The following is a 15,971-nucleotide window of genomic DNA, read 5'->3' as shown; positions in this document are numbered from 1 at the left end:
AAAATCCAGCCCAATATGTAGCTCATTGATTGCTCCTATTGTATAATCAAATTGAAAAAGCAACTCATTTATAAAACACACATAGAAACACATTCTTCCCCAAGATATTCTCGGTATTTGTCTCCTATTCTAAACCCCAGGGATCCTCTTTATACTCATGTAATTCCTACAGTGCTCCACAATTGCAGCATCAGAGTTCCAACAAGGATTGTTTTCTATAAAGCAGAGGTGTGTAGGTTTCTATGGAAACCTGTACAAAACTAAAGTGACTCGGAGTTGAGGTAAAGAGCTGTAAGTGTGCTAATTGTACAGCTGGCCCACATTGGCTCAGCACTCAGTGCAAACCCCCCAAAAAATCATACAATGATAGAAATTTACAGCACTGAAATAGGCCATTCGGCCCATCGTGTCTGCGCTGGCCGACAAGGAGCCATTCAGTTTAATCCCACTCAAAGGTTTGCGTGTAAATTCACCAAATAAAAGGTTCCATTGCACAACAAAGGAAGGAAGGTAGGATTCTATAATATCTGAACCATAGGTCAATAACAAAGAATTAAATATTTATATATTGTCGGGATGTGGACATTTAGTTGCTCACAGAAGATGCTGATAGTGTTTTGTAGCGATAGCCACCTCAGAAAACATAAATAGCCAATTCCATCGTGTTACACCTGAGTCCTACACAAGCTAGAGCACAGAGGAGTGACCTCAGTGAACCACTTGGTATTTTAATGACAATCCAGCAGCTTTCATGGATCAATTGGTTTTACCCCAGGACTAGATCAGATGTATCCTAGGTTCTCCCCTCGAGTTCTAAATCTCAGCTTGGTTGCTGTAAGAAATGTACGAACATACGAATTAGGAGCAGGAGTGGGCCACTCGGCCCCTCGAGCCTGCTCCATCATTCAATAAGATCATGGCTGATCTGATTGTAACCTCGACTCCACATTCCCACCTACCCCCGATAACCTTTCACCCCCTTGTTTATCAAAAATCTATCTACCTCTGCCTTAAAAATATTCAAAAACTCTGCTTCCACCACCTTTTGAGGAAGAGAATTCCAAAAACTCATGACCCTCTGAGAGAAAAAATGTCTCCTCATCTCTGTCTTAAATGGGCGACCCCTTATTTTTAAACAGTGACCCCTAGTTCTAGATTCTTCCACAAGGGGAAACATCCTACCCACATCCACTCTGTCAAGACCCCTCAGGATCTTATATATTTCAATCAAGTCGCCTCTTACTCTTCTAAATTCCAGCAGATACAAGCCTAGCCTATCTAACCTTTCCTCATAAGACAACCTGCCCATTCCATGTATTAGTCTAGTAAACCTTCTCTGAACTGCTTCCAACACATTTACATCCTTCCTTAAATAAGTAGGCCAATACTGTACACAGTACTCCAGATGTGGTCTCACCAATGCCCTGTATAGCTGAAGCATAACCTCCCTACTTTTGTATTCAATTCCCCTTGCAATAAATGATAACATTCTATGAATTTTTCTAATTACTTGCTGTATCTGCATACTAACCTTTTGCGATTCATGCACTAGGACACCCAGATCCCTCTGCATCTCAGAGCTCTGCAATCTCTCACCATTTAGATAATATGCTTCTTTTTTATTCTTCCTGTCAATGTGGACAAATTCACACTTTCCAACATTATATTCCATTTGCCAGATCTTTGCCCACTCACTTAACCTATCTATATACCTTTGTAGCCTCCTCATGTCCTCTTTGTGAAGAGTTACATTGCCCAAATTGGCTCAAGACAGAATGGGATACATTGATGGCTGTGAACCGGTGATGGCTATTGGGCAACAGCACTGGGGAACTGGCACTAGATCAATCTTCCAAATGGTGTCGGGCAAAATGAGGTCAAGAGAATGTGGACTAATTATCCCCACAGGAGCAGACATATCTCCCATTACAATGTCTGTGCTTATGGTAACAATAAACCTCTGCTCCAGGATCACTGCTCCTTGCATTGTTGCTATGGATACTATCAGTAAAGCAGTTCATTGAGCAGTTTAGTATGAATCATTACCAGCCAGTGATTAACAGAGAGCTGGAGCGAGCCAGCTTAGATGAAAGGTACATCGTTTAACAGCATGTTGAGACTTATTCAATCCTCAGTGCTCGCCTCGTGTAGATTCTGTTCACTCCTTTCTGGTAAATGTTTACAAAACACTGTACAGTTAATCATGGTAATGTTGGATTAGTGAAAGAGTTTACCCTGAATTTATAAACAACTCAAGCTACTGTGCTTCACTCAGACAGACGAAGCAATAAAGCAGATTATTTGGTTCAAATCCAAGATGGGAAACTCCCAACCCATTCCTCAATTTTCCCTGAACTTGTCAGCAAAGTGGACAGACTCCTGACTGTCCTGAATGGAGTTCCGACAGTCCTGAAATCTTTCCAGCTGACTTCAGGAATCTTATTGAACTTTAGAAATATGGAAAGACCATTAGACCCAGAAATCCTTCTCACACTGTCCCTCAATCCCCTCAACCTGTCCCTCAGTCCCCTCAACCTGTCCCTCAGTCCCCTCAACCTGTCCCTCAATCCCCTCAACCTGTCCCTCAATCCCCTCACTCTGTCCCTCAGTCCTCTCAACCTGTCCCTCAATCCCCTCAACCTGTCCCTCAATCCCCTCACTCTGTCCCTCAATTCCCTCAACCTAACCCTCAATCCCCTCAACCTGACCCTCAATCCCCTCAACCTGTCCCTCAATCCTCTCACACTGTCCCTCAATCCCCTCAACCTGTCCCTCAGTCCTCTCAACCTGACCCTCAATCCCCTCAACCTGTCCCTCAGTCCTCTCAACCTGTCCCTCAATCCCCTCAACCTGTCCCTCAATCCCTCACTCCATCCTTGACCCTCTCACCCCCATTCCTCGGCCCTCTCACATCTCCCTTAATCCCTTCTTACCCCCTTGATCCCTCAATCCCCTCAACCTGTCCTTCAATCCCCTCAACCTGTCCCTCAGTCCTCTCAACCTGACCCTCAATCCCTCACTCCATCCTTGACCCTCTCACACCCATTCCTCGGCCCTCTCACATCTCCCTTAATCCCTTCTTACCCCCTTGATCCCTCAATCCCCTCACCCTATCTTTCAATCCCTCAAGGGGTACAGTAGCACAGTGGTTGTGTCACTGGATCAGTAATCCAGAGGCTTGGACTAATGATCCAGAGATATGAGTTCAAATCTCACCATGGTAGTTGAGGAGTTTAATTAAAGCTTGTGTCAGTAATGATGACCACAAACATCGGAACAGGAGGAGGCGATTCACCCCTCAAGCCTGTTCCACTATTCTATGAGATCATGGCTTATCTATGACCTAACTCCATTGGATGTGGCTGAATTTTCATTCCAGGGTCAGGAACCTGACACCTGGAACATTTCCAGGTCCTGACCCCACACTGCGCCAGCATCAATGACGCTATGCAACTTTCAAAGTGTCAGCCATTAATTAGCCCACAGTCCGATGCCCATTTAGAGCAGTTGGGCATAGCCAGGAGGCGGGAGCTAAGCACGGAGGAATAATTTGAAAGGCAAATGACAGCCATGACTGATCTTGCTGTTGCCTTTGGAAATAGATGAGCAGGGAGAACAGAGGGCCACCGATGATTTGGGCAGCTGCTCCTGGGCGGACCCACATTTTTCTGTTGCCTCCCTTGAGGCCCTGATCGAGGCTGTGGCGGACAGGAGAGCTGTACTCTTCCCTCCATCTGGATGAAGAGCTCCAGCGAGCCAGACCAAGCAGGCATGGCTAGAGGTGGCCACAGATACCAACAGCATCACATTCCTCTCGACAGTCCCAAATACTCTCATCTGACAAAATCAAGCCTGTCAGCTCTCGCGATGGCAATTCTGTGTCATTGTATGAGCAACTGAATTTGAATCTCCCCTTTTATACAACTTTTTCACACTGCAGTCGTGAGCACTAATGACTTCCCGCTGTGTTCACGACAGCTATGCTCAAACGTGTTCCAGATCCTCCATGTTCCCTTTTCTTGCCATTTGAATATTGCTAACTGTTGCTTCCCATACTCCTAATGAGCTCCACAACAATCTCAGCAAGCAATTAATTGGGGGTTTGTGGGTTGGCAGCCCCCACCCCCCCTCCCCTCACTCCCTTTGAAAATCTAATCATGTCACTAAGGTGTTGGGAACCAGTGTCGCCTTCCGAGTGCGCGTTTTTCGAGCACACCCACACCCAAACTCGCCCTGACAGGCAATTGAAAATTCAGCCCCATATCCCTTAATACCTTTGGTCAACTAAGCTCTATCAATCTCAGATTGAAAATTAACAATTTTGATTGCCATTTGTGGAAGAGAGTTCCAAACCTCTAACACACTTTATGTATAGAAGTGTTTCCTAATTTCACTCCTGAAAAGTCCGACTCTCATTTCTACGCTAAGCCCCCAGTCCTAGACTTCCCAACCAGTGGAAATAGTTTCTCTCGATCTACCCAATCTGTTCTCCTTGATATCTCGAAACTTTGATCTTCCAAATTCTAAATTCCAGGAAACATGACCCTAGTTTGTAAAATCTCTCCTCATAATTTAACCCTTGGAGTCCAGTTATCATTCTGGTAAATCTACCCTGCACTCCCTCAAAGGACAATATCTCCTTCCTAAGGTGTGGTCTAATCAAGGCTTTGTATAGCTGAAGCATGACTTCGACAGGATTGATACAAAAACCCATCTGGTTCACTAATGTCCTTTAGGGAAGGAAATCTGGTGTCCTTACCGGGTCACACCTACATGTGACTCCAGACCAACAGCAATGTGGTTGACTCTTAACTGTCCTCTGAAATGGTCTGGCAAGCCACTTAGTTGCTCTGGAGTTGGTGATCCACCCTGATCAGACCTGTGCAGGAAGATCTCTGATAGCCTCACACTACTCAGCGATACAATCACCTATGTACAGGACAGGGGGCTGGACACCTTCCTCAGCAGCTTGGACCAGAAGAAGGCCTTTGACAGGATATCGCACACATACATGATGGATTGTCCTCCCCAAAATGGGTTTTGGGGAGTGAATCCGCAATTAGATCCAACTGTTCGACAAACATCAGTCGTGGAGTTTCAATCAATGGATCAGAATCAGAAAGCTTTCTGATCAAATCTGGAGTCAGGTAGGGCTGTCCTCTCTCTCCACTGTCTTGTTCATGTGCTGTATTGAACACTTTGCTGAGTCCATCAGGAAGCTGTGGGCCTAAGAGAGGTGACAATCCCAGGCAGCGGAGGCACTCAGATCAGAGCCTCACTGAACATGGACGATGTTGCCCTCTTCTGCTCGGATCCGCTGTCAGTTCACAAGCTGATGAGCATCTGCGACCAGTTCGAACTGGCCTCGGGAGCCAAAGTAAATCGCAGCAAGAGCGAGGCCATGTTCTTTGGGAACTGGGCTGACTGATTCTTTGTTCCCTTCACTGTCAGATCAGACTACCTGAAGGTGCTGGGGATATGGTTTGGAGGGGCCGGGACATGTGCAAAAACTGGAAGGAGTGAGCAGCCATGGTGAAACAGAAACTGGTCATGTGGGAACAGTGTTCCCTCCCCATTCTAGACAGATACATGAATGGGCAGGAAGCAAAGAGATACAGACCCTTAGAAAATAGGCGCCAGGTTTAGTTTTAGTTTAGTTTAGTGATACAGCACTGAAACAGGCCCTTCAGCCCACCGAGTCTGTGCCGACCATCAACCACCCATTTATACTAATCCTACACTAATCCCATATTCCTACCACATCCCCACATTTCCCTACCACCTACCTATACTAGGGGCAATTTATAATGGCCAATTTACCTACCAACCTGCAAGTCTTTTGGCTTGTGGGAGGAAACCGGAGCACCCGGAGGAAACCCACGCAGACACAGGGAGAACTTGCAAACTCCACACAGGCAGTACCTGGAATTGAACCCGGGTCGCTGGAGCTGTGAGGCTGCAGTGCTAACCATTGCGCCACTGTGCCGCCCTAGATAGAGGATCTGGATCGGCGCAGGCTTGGAGGGCCGAAGGGCCTGTTCCTGTGCTGTAATTTTCTTTGTTCTTTGTTCTTTGTAAAAGCTCATGATGTAGGGGGTAACATATTGGCATGGATAGAAGATTGACGAGCTAACAGTAAACAGAGAGTAGGCATAAATGGGTCATTTTCTGGTTGGCAAGTTGTAACGAGTGATGAGCCACAGAGATCTGTGCTGGGGCCTCAACTTTTTACAATTTATATAAATAACTTAGAAGAAGGGACCGAAGGTATGGTTGCTAAATTTACTGATGACAGGTAGGAAAGTAAGTTGTGAAGAGGACAAAAGGAGGCTACAAAGGGATATAGATAGGTTAAGTGAGTGGGCAAAGATCTGGCAAATGGAGTATAATGTGGTAAAATGTGAAATTGTCCATTTTGGCAGGAAGAATAAAAAAGAAGCATTTTATCTAAATGGTGAGAGATTGCAGAGCTCTGAGATGCAGAGGGATCTGGGTGTCCTAGTGAATTAATCACAAAAGGTTAGTATGCAGGTACAGCAAGTCATTAGGAAAGCTCATAGAATGTTATCATTTATCGCGAGGGGAATTGAATACAAACGTAGGGACGTTATGCTTCAGTTATACAGGGTATTGGTGAGACCACATCTGGAGTACTGTGTACAGTACTGGTCTCCTTATTTAAGGAAGGATGAAAATGCATTGGTCGCAGTTCAGAGAAGGTTTACTAGACTAATACCTGGAATGGGCGGCAAACAGGATTAAGGAAAATCCCAAGGCTTTTTATACATATATAAAGAGCAAGAGGGTAACCAGGGAAAGGGTTGGCCCACTCAAGGACAGAGATGGGAATCTATGTGTGGAGCCAGAGGAAATGGGCGAGGTACTAAATGAGTACTTTGCATCAGTATTCACCAAGGAGAAGGACTTTGTGGATGATGAGCCTCGGGAAGGGAGTGCAGATAGTCTCAGTCATCTCATTATCAAAAAGGAGGAGGTGTTGGGTGTCTTGCAAAGCATTAAGGTAGATAAGTCCCCAGGGCCTGATGGGATCTACCCCAGAATACTGAGGGAGGCAAGGGAAGAAATTGCTGGGGCCTTGACAGAAATCTTTGCATCCTCATTGGCTACAGGTGAGGTCCCAGAGGATTGGAAAATAGCCAATGTTGTTCCTTTGTTTAAGAAGGGTAGCAAGGATAATCCAGGAAATTATAGGCCGGTGAGCCTTACATCAGTGGTAGGGAAATTATTAGAGAGGATTCTTCAGGACAGGATTTACTCCCATTTAAAAACAAACAAACTTATTAGCGAGAGGCATCATGGTTTTGTGAAGGGGAGGTCATGTCTCACTAATTTGATTGAGTTTTTTGAGGAAGTGACAAAGATGATTGATGAGGGAAGGGCAGTGGATGTTGTCTATATGGACTTTAGTAAAGCCTTTGACAAGGTCCCTAATGGCAGACTGGTACAAAAGGTGAAGTCACATGGGAACAGCGGTGAGCTGACAAGATGGATACAGAACTGGCTCAGTCATAGAAGACAGAGGGTAGCAGTGGAAGGGTGCTTTTCTGAATGGAGGGATGTGACTAGTGGTGTTCCGCAGGAATCAGTGCTGGGACCTTTGCTGTTTGTAGTATATATAAATGATTTGGAGGAAAATGTAGCTGGTCTGATTAGTAAGTTTGCGGACGACACAAAGGTTGGTGGAGTTGCGGATAATGATGAGGATTGTCAGAGGATACAGCAGGATATAGATCGGTTGGAGACTTGGGCAGAGAAATGGCAGATGGAGTTTAATCCGGACAAATGTGATGTAATACATTTTGGAAGGTCTGATGCAGGTGGGAAGTATACAGTAAATGGCAGAACCCTTAGGAGTATTGACAGGCAGAGAGATCTGGGCGTACAGGTCCACAGGTCACTGAAAGTGGCAACGCAGGTGGATAAGGTAGTCAAGAAGGCATACGGCATGCTTGCCTTCATCGGTCGGGGCATAGAGTATAAAAATTGGCAAGTCATGCTGCAGCTGTGCAGAACTTTAGTTCGGCCATACTTAGAATATTGCGTGCAATTCTTGTCGCCACACTACCAGAAGGACGTGGAGGCTTTGGAGAGGGTACAGAAGAGGTTTACCAGGATGTTCCCTGGTCTGGAGGGCATTAGCTATGAGGAGAGGTTGGATAAACTCAGATTGTTTTCACTGGAACGACGGAGGTGGAGGGGTGACATGATAGAGGTTTACAAAGTTATGAGCGGCATGGACAGAGTGGATAGTCAGAAGCTTTTTCCCAGGGTGGAAGAGTCAGTTACTAGGGGACATAGGTTTAAGGTGCAAGGGGCAAAGTTTAGAGGGGATGTGCGAGGCAAGTTCTATACACAGAGGGTGGTGAGTGCCTGGAACTTGCTGCCGGGGGAGGTGGTGGAAGCAGATACGATAGCGACGTTTAAGAGGCCTCTTGACAAATACAAGAATAGGATGAGAATAGAGGGATACGGTCCCCGGAAGTGCAGAAGGTTTTAGTTTAGGCAGGCATCAAGATGGGCGCAGGCTTGGAGGGCTGAATAGCCTGTTCCTGTGCTGTACTGTTCTTTGTTCTTTGTTGTCTTATGAGGAAAGGTTGGACTGGTTAGGCTTGTATCCGCTGGAGTTTGGAAGAGTATGAGGCGACTTGATTGAAACATATAAGATCCTGAGGGGTCTTGACAAGGTGGATGTGGAAAGGATGTTTCCCCTTGTGGGGGAATCTAGAACTCGGCGTCACTGGTTAAAAATAAGGGGTCACCCATTTAAGACAGAGATGAGGAGAAATTTTTTCTCTCAGAGGGTCGTGAGTCTTTGGAATTCTCTTCCTCTAAAGGCAGTGGAAGCAGAGTCTGAATATTTTTAAGGCAGAGGTAGATAGATTCTTGATAAGCAAGGGGGCGGTGAAAGGTTATCGGGGTAGGCGGAAATGTGGAGATGAGGTTACATTCAGATCAGCCATGATCTTATTGAATGGCGGAGCAGGCTCGAGGGGCTGAGTGGCCTAATCCTCCTTATTCGTATTTTCATATGTTCGCTTGTTCATATGTTCACATGCCAGATCCTTCCTGCATGCCCGCAGTCTCACCGCCTCTGCACGCAGCTTTCGAGGTGGCTGTGGTGGGGAAGAGACTGTCGTGCACCACCTTCTGGAATGTGTCTTTGCAAAGCAGGTGTGAAAAGAGATGCAGGGGTATTTGTTGAGGTTCATCCCGAACAGCTCTGTAATACAGGAGTCTGTGCTCTCCGGGCTGTTCCCAGGGACGTAGACGGAGACAAACATCAACTGCTGCTGGAGGACCATTAATTTGATGAAAGTCGCAATTTGGTCTACCCGAAACTTACTGGTCTTCCAATAAGAGCTATCCAAGACCAAGTGTTGCAGACTGGCACATTTCAAGGTCCATGACTGCATGCTGAGGGACGTACTCGAATCACAGAATCATTACAGTGCAGAACTAGGCCATTCGGCCCATCGTGCCTGCACTGTCTCACTGAAAGAGCAATTCCCTCAGTTCCATTCCCCCACCTTCTCCCCATAACCCTGCATATTCTTCCTTTTCATATAACTGTCTATTTCCCTTTTGAATGCTTCAATTGAACCTGCCTCCACCATGTTCTCAGGCAGCGCATTCCAGACCTTAACCACTCGCTGTGTGAAAAAGTTTTTCCTCATGTCACTTTAGCTTCTCTTACCAAATACTTTAAATCTGTGCCCTCTCGTTCTCGATCCTTTCACGAGTGGGAACAGTTTCTCTCTATCTACTCTGTCCAGACCCCTCATGATTTTGAATTCCTCTCTCAAATCACCTCTCAGCCTTCTCTTCTCCAAGGAAAACAGTCCTAACTTCTCCGATCTATCTTCATTAACTGAAATTCCTCATCCCTGGAACCATTCTCGTGAATCTTTTCTGTACTCTCTCCAATGCCTTCACGTCTTTCCTCAAATGCGGCGCCCAGAACTGGATGCAATAGTCCAGCTAGTGTCTTATACAAGTTTAACATAACCTCCTTGTTCTTGTACTCTCTGCCCCTATTAATAAAGCCCAGGATACTGTATACTTTATCAACCGCTCTCTCAACCTGTCCTGCCACATATACAGCCAGGTCTCTCTGCTCCTGCTCTCCCTTTAGAATTGTAGCCTTTATTCTATATTTTCTCTCCATGTTCTTTCTACCAAAATGAATCTCTTCACATTTCTCTGCATTGAACTTCATCTGCCACCTTTCTGCCCATTCCACCAACTTGTTCACGTCCTTTTGAAGTTCTACACTAAAGCTTGGGGCAGCCGCCACAAAGGCTCAATGGGGAAAGGCCACTGTGTAAGGCCCTCACACCATAGTGAACCGAGGGTCTGGAACCTGTGTAAAACCCCTCGGGCTGTATGATTGACGTGAAAAGGATCTGTTTCCCCTAGCGGAGAGGTCAGTTACCAGAGGCACAGATTTAAGGTGATTGGTAGAAGGATTAGAGGGGACATGAGGAAATAGCTTTTCACCCAGAGGGTGGTGGGTGACTGGAATTCACTGCCAGGAACAGTAATTGAGGCAGAAACCCTCAACTCATTAAAAGGTACTTGGACATGCTCCGGACGTGCTGTGACCTGCGAGGATACGGGCCAGATTCTGGAAAGTAGGATTAGTTTGGGCGGCCAGACTTTTCAGCCGGTGCAGACATGATGGGCTGAATGGCCTCTTTCTGTGTCGTAGTTTTTCTATGGTTCTATGGTTCTCAAGGGCAATTCGGGATGGTCAATAAATGCTGGATTTGCCAGCGATGCCCACATCCTGTAAATGCTCAATCTCCTCAACCTTGGCCACAATCCCCTCATCACCTCACTCAAACCCTTCACTCCATCCTTCGATCCCTCAAACCCTCCCCGTCCCTTGATTCCTTGATCCACTGACCCTTACCCTCAATCCCCTCACCTACTCGCTCGAACCCCTCACCTCCTCGCTTGGTCACCTGCTCCTCTCACTCATCCCTCGATTCTTCAAATCCATCATTCTGTCCCTCTATTCCTCGATTCCCCTACCAGTCCCTCGATCCCGTCACCTGTTCAAACTGGACAAATCGATGCCCCGTCTCTCTTCTCAGATTACATCAAAGATCCTATTACATATTCAATGCAGAGCAGCGAGGTGTCCTGGTGTCCGACCAATATTCCTCCCTTAACAATCATCATAAATGCAGATTATCTGGCTAGTCATTCATTTGTATTGGTGGGATCTTGCTGTGTTGCGTTTGGCTCCATTTCAAGGGTAATCTTTGGGTGTGATGCACTTTGGGTCATCCTGATGATGTGATGTTCAATTCCTGTCTTTATATTACATGCAACTTGTGCAAATAAATAATGCACATGCCCAGTACACCAATCTAATCACTCGGCTACTATTGGTCCATTTTCCTGCAATGTTGTTTCTGTAGGAGAGATGGTAAAGGAATACGTCTTCACTGGGACAAACTGCGAGAGGCATCCTTCATCTCCCGCTGGAATCCTTGGAGTGATGAGATTCCGTACACAACCTTTGCTGAACATCCAGCCATAAACACCACTGACAGATTTACCAGCATTTGTCAGGTAAGAGTGAATTTGGGAGTGAGGGAGGAGCTGTTTTGCCTTGTTCTGAATTTGTAGATTGGCCGTGTTCTGCTTGGGTAGTGCCTGTGAGGAACTCAAGGATGTGCATACTCTGTTCACCAGCTCTTGGAATAATTGCATGTCCTGGCCGGTGCAGTACTGAGCCCCACTTCGCAGGAGGACCCCACAGTCCCTCCTTCCAGCTTGTTATCCCAAGCCTGCTCCTGGACACTAACCTGCTTGTAAGGGTGGCTGTTTGGAAGTTGTATGTAGATAGGATCAGTCTGTCTCCAGCCCAGTAAGTGTCCATGCTGACATAGTCTAGGCCCGCACTGAAGACTGACCAATTGGGGTGAGACTCCAGTGGTCAACCAGGGCCACACAAAACCAACCCTCAGCAAGTGGCCATGCCCTAACCAGAGGAAGACGGACAATCTGTTCAAACAATCCAAAGCTGCATTAATGAACTCAACACATAAGCAGTTTACACACTGCATTTCCTGAAATCCCTCTGATTCTCAACTCCTGTGTGTTCTCATTCTCTCCAATTTCCTGTCAGAAAAGACCATCTCAGTCCTACTCTCTGAGGCTCCCTCCCCAACCCTCCTGATTCTGGTATCGTTCCCCTCACTTTGTTACCCCTCTCCTCACCTTGTTACCCTTCTCCTCACCTTGTCATCCCTCCCCTCCCCTCACCTTGTTAACCCCTCACCATTTCACCCCTTCCCTCACCTTGCTACCCCTCCCTCACCTTGTTACCCTCCCCCCTCGGCTTATTAACTCTCCCCTCACCTTGTCACCCCTTTCCTCACAGTTCAGTCCTCTCTTCGCCTCTAAAGCTCCCTCAGTGCCCATGCTTCTGACAGAGTGCTCTGAGCTTCTATACTCTGCTCTGTACAATGCTGTTCTCTGTAAAGGGCCTTGAGTCATTTTATCACCTTAAAGACACTAGATGTGTGTTTCTTTTCAATGTAGCATTTTGATTTTCCTTGACAATGGTGTGGCAACTGCTCAATATCCAACCTGTTTCAGTTTGTAATGTGACATCGATGAGCGTGTGATATAAGCACTAAGACCTAAGCAAATTTCATCATCAATATCGGGGGCTACTTCAAACTCAACACAAGTACGGAAGCAACTGGGCAGCAGCAATATCACCGTGATAGACCATGGGTAATAAACATGCTCCAAGATGCCCAACTCATATTTGAGTCCTGACACTCCGTACAGATAGTAATGACAAGGCCTTGGAGACTGTGCCGAAGAGGTTCATGAGAATGATGCCAGGGATGAGGGGCTTCAGTTATGTGGAGAGACTGGACCAAAAAGATGATAAAAAAGGGAAAAAAATAGAATGAGAGTAAACTAGCCAGCAATATAAAAACAGATTGTAAGAGTTTTTATAAGTACATAAAAACGAAGAGAGTAGCTGAAGTAGACGATTGTCACTTAGAGGCAGAGGCAGGAGAAGTCAAGAAGTCATCATGGGGAATGAGGAAATGGCAGAGATATTGAACGCATATTTTGTGTCTGCCTTCACAGTAGAAGACACAAGTTCCATACCAGAAATAGGCAGTAACCTAGGGGCTAAAAAGAGTGAGGAAATTAAGGAAATTGATATCTATCGAGAAAAGGTATTGGAGAAACTTGAGGGACTAAAATCTGACAAGACCCTGTGACCAGATGGCCTACATGCTAAGGTTCTAAAAGAGATAGCTGCAGAGATAGTGGATGCGCTGGCTATAATTTTCCAGTGGCGCAGTGATTAGCACCGCAGCCTCACAGCTCCAGCGACCCGGGTTCAATTCTGGGTACTGCCTGTGTGGAGTTTGCAAGTTCTCCCTGTGTCTGCGCGGGTTTCCTCCGGGTGCTCCGGTTTCCTCCCACAAGCCAAAAGACTTGCAGGTTGGTAGGTAAATTGGCCATTATAAATTGTCACTAGTATAGGTAGGTGGTAGGGAAATATAGGGACAGGTGGGGATGTGGTAGGAATATGGGATTAGTGTAGGATTAGTATATATGGGTGGTTGATGGTCAGCACAGACTCGGTGGGCCGAAGGGCCTGTTTCAGTGCTGTATCTATAAAACTAAAACGAAAGAATTTCTTAGATTCAGGAATGGGCCCGTTAGATTGGAAGTTGGGAAATGTTACACCGCTTTTCAAGAAAGGAGGTGGAGAGAAAACAGGGAACTACAGGCCAGTTAGCCTAACATCAGTCATTGGGAAGATGCTGGAAACTATTATTAAAGAAGTCTTAACATTGCACTTGGAGAAGCATAGTATGATTAGAACAAGTCAGCATGGTTTTACTAAAGGGAGATCCTGTTTGACAAATTTCTTAGAGTTTTTTGAGGATGTAACTAGTAGGATAGATAAAGGGGAATCTGTAGATGTAGTATACCTAGATTTCCAAAAGACATTCAATAAGGTGCCACATAAAAGATTAATATGCAAGATAAGGGCTCATGGCATTGCGGGGTAATATATTATCGTGGATAGAGGATTGGTTAACAGACAGGAAGCTAGAGGAGTGTGCATAAATGGGGCATTTTCAAGTTGGCAGGCAGTGAATATTGGAGCGCCACAAGGATCAGTGCTGGGGCCTCAGCTATTTACACTCTAGATTAATGACTAGGAAGAAGAGACAGAGAGTAATGTATCTAAGTTTGTTGATGATAAAAGGTAAGTGGAAAGGTAAGCTGTGAGGTGAATGTAGAGAGGCTGCAAAAAGATATAGACAGGTTAAGTGAGTGGGCAACAAGATGGAAAGTGGGTATAATGTAGGGAAGTGTGAAGTTGTTCACTTTGGTCGTAAAAATAGAAAAGCAGAATATTTTTAAAAGGTGTGAAACTGGTACTCGTACAAGGAACGCACAAAGTTAACATGCAGGTGCAGCAGGCTATTAGGAAGGCAAATGGCATGTTGGCCTTTATTGCAAGGGGTTTGGAGTACAGGAATAAAGAAGTCTTAATAAAATTGTACAGGGCTTTGGTGAGACCACATCTGGAATACTGTGTGCAGTTTTGGTCTCCACATTTAAGAAAGGATATACTTGCACTGGAGGCAGTGCAGTGAAGATTTACTAAATTAGTCCCTGGGATGAGGGGGTTGTCCTATGATGAGAGGCTGAGTAAATTGGGTCTATATTCTCTGGAGTTTAGAAGAATGAGGGGTGATCTAATTGAGACGTACAAGATTCTGAAAGGGCTTGATAGGGTAGAAGCTGAGAGATTGTTCCCACTGGTCAGGGAATTTAGAACACGGGGACACAGTCTCAGAATAAGGGACCAATCATTCAGGACTGAGATGAGGAGAAATTACTTCACTCAAAGGGTTGTGAATCTTTGGAATTCTCTACCCCAGAGAGTTGTGGATGCTCCATCACTGAATACATTTAAGGCTGGGATAGATAGATTTTTGGTCTTGCAGGGAATCAAGGGATATGGGGAGTGGGCAGGAAAGTGGAATTGAAGCCCAAGATCAGCCATGATCGTATTGAATGGTGGAGCAGGCTCGATGGGCCTAATGGTCTACTTCTGCTCCTATTTCTTGTGTTCTGTGTTCTTGTGGAGAAGCTAGGATTGTTCTCCTTGGAGCAGGAAAGGTTAAGGGGACATTGAATAGAAGCGTTCAAAATTATGAGGAGTTTTGATAGAATAAATAAGGAGAAACTGTTTCCAGTGACAGTAGGGTCAGTAACCAGAGGATACAAATTTAAGATAATTGGTAAAAGAATCAGACTGGAGGTAAGGAACAATCTTTTTTTGCACCAAGTTGTTGTGATCTGGAATTCACCACGTGAAAGAGTGGTGGAAGCAGATTCAATAATAACTTTCAGAAATAACTACTTGAAAAGGAAAATGTGCCAGGCTATGGGGAAAAAGCAGGGTGTGGGACTAATTGGATAACTTTTTCAAAGAGCTAGCACAGGCTCAATGGGCTGAATGGCCTCCTTCAGTGCTGTGTGATTCTATGATTTCTTCACTGAACATGGGGGAATGATGAGTTGATCAGATGAACCACAGTAAACCTCCATTGTCTGACCACCTGTTTGACGAATCCAATATAATTACAGGACTTGATTACTTTGCCAAGGATCTGACTTGCTCTGAATTCTGCCCAATATCCTGTGGTCTCCCCGGAGATGCTGACAAGATGCAGCTAAGTGCGCGGAGTGACCTCATGGGCTCTGTTCTCCAGCAGTACTGCTGTGCGAATGCCTGAGAGTGAGCCAGGAGCTGTGCATGCATCCTGCCCTGCCACCCTAACCCATTCTCTCTTCCCTTGTTGTGTGAGTTTAGAGTTGCCAATTTTCCAGGATTGTCCTGCAGTGTCCAGGAATTAAAGATTAATCTCCAGAACACCTGC

The 15,971-nt window shown here is 45.7% G+C and overlaps 1 protein-coding gene across 1 annotated transcript in view; it reads left to right on the top strand.

Annotated features, from left to right (window-relative positions):
• The window catches only part of LOC137374989 (tumor protein p63-regulated gene 1-like protein), a 221,733-nt gene that overhangs the window by 196,632 nt on the left and 9,130 nt on the right, over window positions 1-15,971 (top strand). The window contains exon 4 of the mRNA XM_068041607.1: window positions 11,448-11,601. Coding sequence (XP_067897708.1) covers window positions 11,448-11,601 — 154 coding nt within the window. The remainder of the gene's footprint in view (window positions 1-11,447; window positions 11,602-15,971) is intronic.

This window comes from Heterodontus francisci, chromosome 11 (assembly GCF_036365525.1).
Source record: "Heterodontus francisci isolate sHetFra1 chromosome 11, sHetFra1.hap1, whole genome shotgun sequence".
In the NCBI taxonomy this organism is placed as follows: Eukaryota; Metazoa; Chordata; class Chondrichthyes; order Heterodontiformes; family Heterodontidae; genus Heterodontus; species Heterodontus francisci.
Note: the sequence above shows the minus strand (reverse complement) of the source record. Positions and strands in the feature narration are given on the sequence as shown.